This window comes from Chlamydomonas reinhardtii, chromosome 5 (assembly GCF_000002595.2).
Source record: "Chlamydomonas reinhardtii strain CC-503 cw92 mt+ chromosome 5, whole genome shotgun sequence".
NCBI classification, from domain to species: Eukaryota; Viridiplantae; Chlorophyta; class Chlorophyceae; order Chlamydomonadales; family Chlamydomonadaceae; genus Chlamydomonas; species Chlamydomonas reinhardtii.
This window is the reverse complement of record NC_057008.1, coordinates 548,503-560,370: the sequence shown is the minus strand read 5'-3', so window position 1 is coordinate 560,370 and position 11,868 is coordinate 548,503. Positions and strand designations below refer to the sequence as shown.

General features: G+C 65.2%; 2 protein-coding genes across 2 annotated transcripts; both read right to left on the bottom strand.

Moving 5' to 3' along the window:
• Positions 1–8,435: 8,435 nt before the first annotated feature.
• Positions 8,436–10,572, bottom strand: CHLRE_05g232350v5 (uncharacterized protein). Its single transcript, XM_043062151.1, has 5 exons — positions 10,456–10,572; positions 10,072–10,310; positions 9,756–9,938; positions 9,504–9,575; positions 8,436–9,306 (listed from the first exon to the last, which is right to left on the bottom strand). Exons 2-5 carry the CDS (start codon positions 10,246–10,248, stop codon positions 9,151–9,153), a joined length of 588 nt encoding a protein of 195 aa, XP_042924562.1. The 5' UTR covers positions 10,249–10,310; positions 10,456–10,572; the 3' UTR covers positions 8,436–9,150.
• Positions 10,573–10,620: 48 nt separating this feature from the next.
• Positions 10,621–11,542, bottom strand: CHLRE_05g232400v5 (uncharacterized protein). The gene has a single exon (XM_043062152.1). It carries the CDS (start codon positions 11,321–11,323, stop codon positions 10,712–10,714), a length of 612 nt encoding a protein of 203 aa, XP_042924561.1. The 5' UTR covers positions 11,324–11,542; the 3' UTR covers positions 10,621–10,711.
• Positions 11,543–11,868: the final 326 nt, after the last annotated feature.

Genomic DNA, 11,868 nt, shown 5'->3' with positions numbered 1-11,868 from the left:
GCTGATCGTGCTTTATGGACCTGGTCGGGCTGGCGGCGGCATAGTCAGCGCTGGGCCCTTGGCACCTGCACCGCCGGCGTCACTGACGTGCCGGCGGGCGCAGAAGCTATAGCGAGACCGCGGGCTGGCAGACCGCGGCAGTAGCGTAGCGTCAGCAGGCCTGCTACTGCGCGTCCCTCGCGTTGGTAGCGGCAGACAGCAGTGCGCAGCGGCCCGCCACAGGGTGCCCGCTTGTGCAGCAGCGTGCCGGGGCCCCGTGCCTTGGTGGCTGCCTGCTGTCCCCCTCCCTTGTGCCTCATCACTGCAGTCGACTTTGCAGTTGTGGCAGCAGCAAGCAGCGCGCCGTGCCTGCGAGCTACGGCGGCGGCAGCGGCGTCGCTGGACGTGTGTCTTTGCGGCGGCCGCGGACTACGGGTGGTCTTGCTGCCCTCCAAGTAGGTGCTTCACGTGTGGGTATCAGCCGCGGGATTGGGTTACCGGTGGTGATGCCTCCGCGCCTGCAGCGCCGCCGAGCCAATGGCTTCGGCGGGTGCGCAGGTAGTCACGGCATGACCGGTGGCGGTGTGCACAGCGCTGGCGAGGGCTGGGAGACTTCGCCAGCAGCAGTGACTTCAGCATCTAAGCTACGTACAGCGCGGCCGGACCCGGCCCAGCAGCAGTAGCAGCAACGGCGCGCTATGTGATTAGCAGCGACGGCAGGTCGCCGTTCTGAGTTTATGCGGCTAGCACGGCGGCTGCTGACCTATGGTACGTTGCTCATCTCCAGCACTCGCAGCAGCGGTGTGCGGTAGCAGGGGGAGGTTTCGCCAGCGACGGCGGAACTGTGCAGCAGATGCGTTACCCCGCTCCCATGTCACGCTGCCACGTGCAGCTTCCCTCTGTATTTCGGCGTGAGTCGCAGCAGTGGGGTGTGTGTTGGCAGCCCAGGCGTGGCGTCTGCAGCCTGCCCTATCGCGCTTCTCCCGGAGTCAGGACGGTCGAAGCTATTTCCCCGCCTAAGCATGCGTGCGGCTGGCAGTAACAGCGATGCCGCAGCGCTGGTGGCGGGAAGTGCTGCCGCGCCTGCGGGCAGCGGCGGCAAATGGCCAACCCTGGTTCCGCCGCGCCGTAAAGCAGCGGCGGCAGGCGCAGCATCTCATCACCATACCAGTGGGCAGCGGTGATGGTAGCCCTTGCCAGGCTATCTGCTGTGTAAGTGGCAATTCATTTGTGATGTGGGACGTGCAGTGGGCCAATGGGCTTCGCAGTATTCTCGTTCGCCGCAGTTGGGACTGGGCGGGCAAGCCTGTGCGGTGTTGTTGTGGCGACACATCTGTCCCCAACCTGCTCTTGCGCTAGCGCCTCTGGTGCTGGTGCGGACCACCATGCACTAGCAGCATATTGCTGCTGAGCCGCTGGCGCCTATGGCGCTGGCGGCGGCTTCGCCCCTTGCCCTCAGAATGTTCCCTTGCAGTTTTCAGCAGCTGTCAATGCTGCTACGTCTGGTGCTGCCACACCTCCGGCGGCTGCCGACCGCGCTGCCTCATGGCGGCTGCGGGCGGTGCTGCCATCTCGGGCGGCTGCCGACCGCGCTGCCTTATGGCGGCTGCGGGCGGCGCTGCCACCTCGGCGGCTGCCGACCGCGCTGCCTCATGGCGGCTGCGGGCGGTGCTGCCACCTCCGGCGGCTGCCGACCGCGCTGCCTTATGGCGGCTGCGGGCGGCGCTGCCACCTCGGCGGCTGCCGACCGCGCTGCCTCATGGCGGCTGCGGGCGGCGCTGCCACCTCCGGCGGCTGCCGACCGCGCTGCCTCATGGCGGCTGCGGGCGGCGCTGCCACCTCGGCGGCTGCTGACTGCGCTGCCTCACGGCGGCTGCGGGCGGCGCTGCCACCTCCGCCGACCGCGCTGCCTCATGGCGGCAGCGGGCGGCGCTGCCACCTCCGGCGGCTGCTGGCCGCGCTGCCTCACGGCGGCTGCGGGCGGCACTGCCACCTCCGGCGGCTGCCGACCGCGCTGCCTCTTGGCGGCAGCGGGCGGCGCTGCCACCTCGGCGGCTGCCGACCGCGCTGCCTCACGGCGGCAGCGGGCGGTGCTGCCACCACATGGCGGCCATTGATTGCGCAGCTCCGTTGAGGCTGCACGTCACGCCGTCGCCACAGTTTGCGGCGACCAGCCTGGACAGCAGCTCTAGCGTAACGGCTGGCTGCCTGCTTGTGCCAGCTTTGCGTGACTCAGTGGAGCCTAGAGTGACGGCGTCATCAGCAGCGGCGGTGTGCGCGCCTGATGCGCCCGTGTAATTTGAGCCTGGTTGGCAGCTTGGGTATAGCATATGGGCAGCGACTGGTGGCAGTGTGACTTGTGGTACGCGCGCCTGTGTTGCAGTGCATAGGGTCAACTAGCTAGCTGTGCCAGACGTGCTTCTTTGAGGGGGAGGTAATTCCTCCTCTGCGGCCAGTGATTGGCCTTGCCTGTTCCCCTTGTTGTTAGTTGGCTGTCATGTGGCGGTTGACTGTTGGACCCGGTTCGGTCCGAGGGGGAGTGTTGGTTATTTGGGGTTTGCGGGCGTGAGTCCCGCAAGGTTGCGTCCCGAACCGCGTGATAGGCGAGGTCAGTGCGGCAGTTGACGGCTCGTGGCCGGTCACGTCTGTCAGCCAGTCCCAGGCCGCAGGCGTGGCGCCCGGGGGGTATTGCCCCGGCTAGAGCGCACGTTTTGCTAACTACACACGCAGGATGTAGCGGACCAGACCCCCCAATACGGTGCCAGGCAGCATAGCTGCGCTCGTGTGTAACGCACCCGCCGTGAGTCCTAGCCAGCCGACCCCAATATCTCCAACAGGTTATGAGCCCCGCGTTGCGGTGACCCGCGCGCGGTAGGTTGTGCTTAGTGACTCCGGCTTTGTTAGGTCGCGATAACGGGTGTGCGAAACCCGGACGCTTTCGGTTTGCTCTCCTTCCCCCCCTCGTCTCCCTCTCGGCGGACGACTGCTTGCTTTCGCGGAGCGTCTACTCTCCAGCAGCAGTCCGGCGCCTCGCCGTCAGGTGTCTAGGGGTGGGAGCTGTGCGCCCCGGCCGAGTCAACCGGCTGCGGCGGCTGCAGCGCGCGCGCCGCGCCCCTTCGGGCTGCAGCGGCGGCAGCAGCTGCGGGGGCGACAGCAACTGCAGTGCTGCAGCAGCGTCATCGCCACAGCAGCCTGCATGGGCACTTCAATATTGAGTGAGTGTCTCCACCGGTCGCGTCGCGGGCATTGTGCCTCAGCGTAGCTCCACCGCCGCAGCAGTAGGGCAGTGGGCTCAACTGCTGGCGGGGTTGGCAGTTGCGGGGGCGTCGCGCGGCGTGGACAGCGGTGGCAGCGGGATATGGTGGTGCTGCTGATCGTGCTTTATGGACCTGGTCGGGCTGGCGGCGGCATAGTCAGCGCTGGGCCCTTGGCACCTGCACCGCCGGCGTCACTGACGTGCCGGCGGGCGCAGAAGCTATAGCGAGACCGCGGGCTGGCAGACCGCGGCAGTAGCGTAGCGTCAGCAGGCCTGCTACTGCGCGTCCCTCGCGTTGGTAGCGGCAGACAGCAGTGCGCAGCGGCCCGCCACAGGGTGCCCGCTTGTGCAGCAGCGTGCCGGGGCCCCGTGCCTTGGTGGCTGCCTGCTGTCCCCCTCCCTTGTGCCTCATCACTGCAGTCGACTTTGCAGTTGTGGCAGCAGCAAGCAGCGCGCCGTGCCTGCGAGCTACGGCGGCGGCAGCGGCGTCGCTGGACGTGTGTCTTTGCGGCGGCCGCGGACTACGGGTGGTCTTGCTGCCCTCCAAGTAGGTGCTTCACGTGTGGGTATCAGCCGCGGGATTGGGTTACCGGTGGTGATGCCTCCGCGCCTGCAGCGCCGCCGGGCCAATGGCTTCGGCGGGTGCGCAGGTAGTCACGGCATGACCGGTGGCGGTGTGCACAGCGCTGGCGAGGGCTGGGAGACTTCGCCAGCAGCAGTGACTTCAGCATCTCAGCTACAGCGCGGCCGGACCCGGCCCAGCAGCAGTAGCAGCAACGGCGCGCTATGTGATTAGCAGCGACGGCAGGTCGCCGTTCTGAGTTTATGCGGCTAGCACGGCGGCTGCTGACCTATGGTACGTTGCTCATCTCCAGCACTCGCAGCAGCGGTGTGCGGTAGCAGGGGGAGGTTTCGCCAGCGACGGCGGAACTGTGCAGCAGATGCGTTACCCCGCTCCCATGTCACGCTGCCACGTGCAGCTTCCCTCTGTATTCCGGCGTGAGTCGCAGCAGTGGGGTGTGTGTTGGCAGCCCAGGCGTGGCGTCTGCAGCCTGCCCTATCGCGCTTCTCCCGGAGTCAGGACGGTCGAAGCTATTTCCCCGCCTAAGCATGCGTGCGGCTGGCAGTAACAGCGATGCCGCAGCGCTGGTGGCGGGAAGTGCTGCCGCGCCTGTGGGCAGCGGCGGCAAATGGCCAACCCTGGTTCCGCCGCGCCGTAAAGCAGCGGCGGCAGGCGCAGCATCTCATCACCATACCAGTGGGCAGCGGTGATGGTAGCCCTTGCCAGGCTATCTGCTGTGTAAGTGGCAATTCATTTGTGATGTGGGACGTGCAGTGGGCCAATGGGCTTCGCAGTATTCTCGTTCGCCGCAGTTGGGACTGGGCGGGCAAGCCTGTGCGGTGTTGTTGTGGCGACACATCTGTCCCCAACCTGCTCTTGCGCTAGCGCCTCTGGTGCTGGTGCGGACCACCATGCACTAGCAGCATATTGCTGCTGAGCCGCTGGCGCCTATGGCGCTGGCGGCGGCTTCGCCCCTTGCCCTCAGAATGTTCCCTTGCAGTTTTCAGCAGCTGTCAATGCTGCTACGTCTGCGGCGGCGGGGGGCGGTGTGTACGACAGCAGCTGTACGACAGCATCAGCGTGTTCGCCGCCACAGCCATTGCAGCAGTGAACCCGGATTCTCAGCCAGTTGGGTGGGACAACGGCGGGCCCGGCCTGCGCAGCCACCCGGCGGGCTCGGCCTGCGCAGCTCCGCGGGTGGGGTCCGCGGTAGCAGCAGTAGCATCAGCACCAGCCGCAGCAGCCTGGCCCTCCGAGGCCTCGGCAGCAGCAGCTACAGCGGCAGCGCCGCGCCGTCGCCGACGGGCGCGAGCAGCAGCCTGCTGTCCTTTCCCCACCGCGCGGTTGTCCTGGACCACCAGTTCCGGCGGCCACGTGTTCGTCGTCCGCGACTTGAGCGGAGACAACATGCTGGGCCCCAACGCAGGCGGCAGTAGCAGCAGCGTGGTGTCAGCCAGTGCTGGTGGTGGCAGCTCCAGGAGCGCCGCCGCCGTCTTCGACGTGCCCGTCGTTGACTCCGGCACCTTCGCTCACATCACGCCGCTCCTGCACCTGCTTCACGACTTCAAGCTGACCTCGAGAGTGAGTCACGTGCTGTGGGGGGATGGTCGCAGCAGCCCAGTCAAGGGATTGGGGACTCTCCGGATGCTCTCGGGAGGCCAGCTCGTGGACGTGACGGGCGTGCTGTACGTGCCAGCAGCCCACCTCACCCTGCTATCCGTGCGCCGGCTGGCGGCCAGCGGCACTAGGGTAGTCTTCGAGGGGGGGGGACGTGACCATAGGGCACGCCGGCCACATCCTCTTGCGCGGCCGGCTGCGCGACGGTCAGTACCCGCTGTCAGTGACCATGATGCCCGCCGTCATGGCGGCGCCCGCCATGGCGCCGCCGGCGGCCGGCGGCGGCCCCGCCGCGCCCACCGCGCCCCAGGGCGACAGCGGCGCCGCCGCCTCTGGTCACGACAGCGGCACACACACCACCGCCGCGCCTTCGGGCAGCGGCGGACCCAGCTCCAGCAGCAGCGCCAGCGCCGGTTCCAGCAGCAGCCACCCGGCGGGCGCGGCCTGCGCAGCCACCCGGCTGCTGCGGCCGGCGCTGCCACCTCGGCGGCTGCCGACCGCGCTACCTCATGGCGGCTGCGGGCGGTGCTGCCATCTCGGGCGGGTGCCGACCGCGCTGCCTCATGGCGGCTGCGGGCGGCGCTGCCACCTCCGGCGGCTGCCGACCGCGCTGCCTCATGGCGGCTGCGGGCGGCGCTGCCACCTCGGCGGCTGCCGACCGCGCTGCCTCATGGCGGCTGCGGGCGGTGCTGCCATCTCGGGCGGCTGCCGACCGCGCTGCCTTATGGCGGCTGCGGGCGGCGCTGCCACCTCGGCGGCTGCCGACCGCGCTGCCTCATGGCGGCTGCGGGCGGTGCTGCCACACCTCCGGCGGCTGCCGACCGCGCTGCCTCATGGCGGCTGCGGGCGGCGCTGCCACCTCCGGCGGCTGCCGACCGCGCTGCCTCATGGCGGCTGCGGGCGGCGCTGCCACCTCCGGCGGCTGCCGACCGCGCTGCCTTATGGCGGCTGCGGGCGGCGCTGCCACCTCGGCGGCTGCCGACCGCGCTGCCTTATGGCGGCTGCGGGCGGCGCTGCCAGCTTCGGCGGCTGCCGACCGCGCTGCCTCATGGCGGCTGCGGGCGGCGCTGCCACCGCATGGCGGCCATTGATTGCGCAGCTCCGTTGAGGCTGCACGTCACGCCGCCGCCACAGTTTGCGCCGACCAGCCTGGACAGCAGCTGCGTTGGTGACCAGCGGCTCTTTGGCTAGCGTGACGGCTGGCTGCCTGCTTGTGCCAGCTTTGCGTGACTCAGTGGAGCCTAGAGTGACGGCGTCATCAGCAGCGGCGGTGTGCGCGCCTGATGCGCCCGTGTAATTTGCGCCTAGCGCCTTTGGTTGGCAGCTTGGGTATAGCATATGGGCAGCGACAAGTGGCAGTGTGACTCGTGGTACGCGCGCCTGTGTTGCAGCGCATAGGGGCAACTAGCTAGCTGTGCCAGACGTGCTTCTTTGAGGGGGAGGTAATTCCTCCTCTGCGGCCAGTGATTGGCCTTGCCTGTTCCCCTTGTTGTTAGTTGGCTGTCATGTGGCGGTTGACTGTTGGACCCGGTTCGGTCCGAGGGGGAGTGTTGGTTATTTGGGGTTTGCGGGCGTGAGTCCCGCAAGGTTGCGTCCCGAACCGCGTGATAGGCGAGGTCAGTGCGGCAGTTGACGGCTCGTGGCCGGTCACGTCTGTCAGCCAGTCCCAGGCCGCAGGCGTGGCGCCCGGGGGGTATTGCCCCGGCTAGAGCGCACGTTTTGCTAACTACACACGCAGGATGTAGCGGACCAGACCCCCCAATACGGTGCCAGGCAGCATAGCTGCGCTCGTGTGTAACGCACCCGCCGTGAGTCCTAGCCAGCCGACCCCAATATCTCCAACAGGTTATGAGCCCCGGGTTGCGGTGACCCGCGCGCGGTAGGTTGTGCTTAGTGACTCCGGCTTTGTTAGGTCGCGATAACGGGTGTGCGAAACCCGGACGCTTTCGGTTTGCTCTCCTTCCCCCCCTCGTCTCCCTCTCGGCGGACGACTGCTTGCTTTCGCGGAGCGTCTACTCTCCAGCAGCAGTCCGGCGCCTCGCCGTCAGGTGTCTAGGGGTGGGAGCTGTGCGCCCCGGCCGAGTCAACCGGCTGCGGCGGCTGCAGCGCGCGCGCCGCGCCCCTTCGGGCTGCAGCGGCGGCAGCAGCTGCGGGGGCGACAGCAACTGCAGTGCTGCAGCAGCGTCATCGCCACAGCAGCCTGCATGGGCACTTCAATATTGAGTGAGTGTCTCCACCGGTCGCGTCGCGGGCATTGTGCCTCAGCGTAGCTCCACCGCCGCAGCAGTAGGGCAGTGGGCTCAACTGCTGGCGGGGTTGGCAGTTGCGGGGGCGTCGCGCGGCGTGGACAGCGGTGGCAGCGGGATATGGTGGTGCTGCTGATCGTGCTTTATGGACCTGGTCGGGCTGGCGGCGGCATAGTCAGCGCTGGGCCCTTGGCACCTGCACCGCCGGCGTCACTGACGTGCCGGCGGGCGCAGAAGCTATAGCGAGACCGCGGGCTGGCAGACCGCGGCAGTAGCGTAGCGTCAGCAGGCCTGCTACTGCGCGTCCCTCGCGTTGGTAGCGGCAGACAGCAGTGCGCAGCGGCCCGCCACAGGGTGCCCGCTTGTGCAGCAGCGTGCCGGGGCCCCGTGCCTTGGTGGCTGCCTGCTGTCCCCCTCCCTTGTGCCTCATCACTGCAGTCGACTTTGCAGTTGTGGCAGCAGCAAGCAGCGCGCCGTGCCTGCGAGCTACGGCGGCGGCAGCGGCGTCGCTGGACGTGTGTCTTTGCGGCGGCCGCGGACTACGGGTGGTCTTGCTGCCCTCCAAGTAGGTGCTTCACGTGTGGGTATCAGCCGCGGGATTGGGTTACCGGTGGTGATGCCTCCGCGCACTATAACAACGGGAAACCGCGTCTGGGCGCGTCTGGGCCGCGTCTGACCTGTGAGACGCGGTGTCAGACGCGCCGAGACGCTGCGCGTTAAGGAGGAAACGCGGGGGAGACGCGGGGTAGACGCGATGGGGACGCAACCAGAAACAGTGAAGCGGGGCACCATTACAGATAGCGCGTTTCACTGCGTCTGCGAGACGCAATGGAACGCGAGTCGTGACGCGGTACAATTGCATGGAGAGCGCGTCTTAGCTAACGCGATGCGTCACACCAGACGCTAGCCTGATACCCTAGACGCGCCGCGTCTCACACACACGCGATGCACGAGACGCACTGCGTCTTGAGACGCGATTCGAAAACAGAAACACGGGGGAACCGTACAATCCACGGAGAAACACATGAAACTCTTCATTCCAGAGCACGTTACACTGCCTCTATACCACATCTGCGGCGGACCCTGGCTGCACACATGTTTCAGGATTGCCTGAACCGACCATCTCACTCGCTTTCCACGCAACTACGATCTGACAGTAAGTGCATCACAGTCCAAGGCGCTCTGTCGCCCATCACAGTCTCACTGTCATGCACAGCAGTCCTCAAATGCCACTCGCTCATGCTGGAGTGGATGTCTACACAGGGTCCAAACATACTACCGCTAGGTGGTCTACACAGCATGCAGCACAGCAGTCCTCAAATGCCACTCGCTCATGCTGGAGTGGATGTCTACACAGGGTCCAAACATACTACCGCTAGGTGGTCTACACAGGGTCCAAACATCCTAATGCTCGGTAGCTAAGTCCAGAATAAGCCGTACTAGGCCTAGTCCGAACATTGTACAATCCATGTAGCACCAGCATTGGCAGTCTACTTGCCCCTGGCGGCGTTGCCCCTGGCGGCCTTGCCCCTGGCGGCCTTGCCAGCCTTCGCGGCTGGAACCTTGGCAGCCTTGCCCTCAGCGGCAGTCTTGGCATTGGTCTTGGCCTTGGCAGCCGGGGCTACCGCCTCATCGCCCTTGTGCTTCTGCATGGGATGGGGGCGTAGGCGCAACAATGATTCGCCATCATAAATTGGTGAAAGAAAACACGCAAGAGTACACTGGCGTAGACCAAGAACCACATGCATTTAGAATGCATTCTAGCTGAACCCCACCCGAGAGCACCAACAGTGCTGCCACACACACCCTGAACCAGACGACGGAAGCTCGATCCCCCATTCACCTTAGCTGGCGCCTCGGCCGTCCTCTCATCCTTGCGCTTCTGCGCATCCGTCCGCTTCTTGTCGCCCAGCGCCTGCATGACAGCAAGTGTGCCGCAATGCTGTGAAAGCGAACTTGCACGAAGGGACGGTCCGTCCGCAGTGGTGCCTGGCACCCATGCCGCAAGGGACCATCTCCAGTGCAGAAGTAAACGACTTACGCAGCGAGCCATATTAGACGACGCGCGCAGAGAACATGATCACGGTGGTCTTACCTTCATGCGCTCGGCACCCGCCGCGGCCAGCTTGTCGATGGCGCCTGGGCTGGACTGGGGCATGGGCGGGGGCATGGGCGGGCTGGGCTGGGGCGCGGCGGCGACGTCGACGGCGCCTGTGGACCCCAGAGAGGAGCGCTTGGTCTTTGAAGAGAGGCCGCTCAAGGCCTTGGCCAGCGGTCCCTGCAAGAAGCAGCAGAGTTGTGTAAGCGCAACAGACATTCACCAACAACCGCGCCTGGTCGTATCAGCAGTAAGGATGCGCTCGTAAGCGAAGCAAGTACTGACAGTCTGGCTATGTAAGAAAGTAACCCACCAGAAGGCCCCCAGCGTCGATGGCACCGTAGGACACCTTGGCGTCCTTGACGCTCACGGAAGCCCGGCTTGGCAGCAAAGACTCAAGCTCCTTGCAAAGACCGACCTCCTCTTCCGTCAGCGTCTGCTTCTCGCCAGCCGTGAAGCGCACAGGGTCGCGCTTGTAGCCGTCCCACATCTTGCCCCACTGGCTGCGCCATGCGTTCTTGTACCAGCCACGCTCATTCTTGGGCTGGTTCTCTGCAAGCACGCGGTGGAAGCAGAGGATGAGGATGGAGCAGAAGGTCCAGGTCAAACTGACGCAAAGTCTGCCTCTCGCGCATGCCTCTCAACGCACTCATTGCAAGGTGCTTATACAGTATATATAATTAGAAAGCAGACTCACTGTCCTTGACAGCGCGGGCGGCTGCGGTCGTCTTCTCGTAAGTGGTGCGCTTGGCGTTGAAGTCGGTTGCCTTCCTGGATATGTTGTGAAAGAGTAGTAGGATGAAGCAAGTTTATGTATAAAGAATTAACTATGGTCAGTTCAACAAGTCAACGCGGTCAAGTCCACTCTCATCCCGCTATTCCTCATCGCTCATGCTACTGACATTCCTCCGCATTCTGGCGTCCTTCCCATGCCAATACAGAAGAACAAAAACTCACTTTGTCCAGTCGGCCTGGAAGTCTTCGCGCGACAACGTGATGCCCCGCTTCAGGCTCCAGGCGTAGGCCGCGGCCATCTTGTCTTGCCAATACTTCTTCAACTCGCCATTGGCGGCCAGTCTGGTGTTGAGCAGGCGGGGGCCTTCGCCTGGGCCGCGCTTGGCGAAGGGGTAGAAGCGACGGACGGCCTCCATGAACAGCGCGGAGTCCGGCGTTCGCACGCGAGTGATGGGCTCTTTCGCGTTGCTCTTCTTGGGCTTCTTGATGGGGTCCTGCTTGGACTCGCGCACAATGGTGAGGGTCAGCCTCTGCTTCTCCGCATCCCACGAGGCGCAGGGAAGGGGGCAGGCGGGCCCGTCAGAGCCGCTGGCCAGGTACTCGAGAGCAAACGCCAGAACCTGCTCCGGCGAATAATATTCCACGGGGTCCTCGGGGTCCTCGGGGTCCACGGAGAGCTTGTAATTGACGGTGGAGTCCGTCTCGGGGAGAAGATCCCCCCTGAACGTTTCAGGCTTAGTTCCAGGCGAAATCGTTGTCGCCCACTGATGGTAGACTTTGTTGGGATGGTCGGGATCCTTGATAAGGAGCTTGCAGACACGGGCGACCATGTTGGATGGTTGTGAGGTAGGGTAGTGCCCGAAAGCCCTCTCTTGCAATTTAAAGCGCATTCAAACGATGGATTCCATCACCCATCCCCGTTTGACTCAGGTCGGAGGCCAATTCAAACGGGTGAATCCAAATGGTCCCCTCGAGTCCCTGGGCATCATCACCTTCTTGGTGTTTTTGAACACCTTCAATTTCAACACCTGCGAAACTGCTACGTATCGTTTGTAAAGGGAGGGACTGGTAGGGGTAGGGTTTTGCGCATGGGGCGGGGGCGGGCCGGTGGTGGGCGATAGCCAGAGACACGCGTTTGGGCTCGGCAAATGGTGGGGCATAAACAATATAAGCAAGAGTACATAGTAGCAGCACTGACTGCCACGGAGGTACAGGCGCGCCGACTTTGCCACCCAGGGCTCCGGGTGGCAACGTCGCGTTGAACGGCGTTCGCGGGCCCGGCGCGTCTTGATTTGGAAGAAGCACCTAATAGGAATGGAGCCGTCTAGCTCGGAAGAGGTTGGCCTGGAGCAGGGCGAGGCCCGCAAGGATTTGG

Excerpts from the sequence above, each read along its gene's own strand:
- CHLRE_05g232350v5 (XM_043062151.1), bottom strand. The coding sequence starts at position 10,248 with ATGTGGGACGGCTACAAGCGCGACCCTGTGCGCTTCACGGCTGGCGAG. Across the intron at positions 9,939-10,071 it reads TCGACGCTGGGGGCCTTCTG|GGACCGCTGGCCAAGGCCTT; the intron begins GTGGGTTACTTT and ends TGCTTCTTGCAG. Across the intron at positions 9,307-9,503 it reads CGGCCGAGGCGCCAGCTAAG|AAGCACAAGGGCGATGAGGC; the intron begins GTGAATGGGGGA and ends CATCCCATGCAG.
- CHLRE_05g232400v5 (XM_043062152.1), bottom strand. The coding sequence starts at position 11,323 with ATGGTCGCCCGTGTCTGCAAGCTCCTTATCAAGGATCCCGACCATCCC.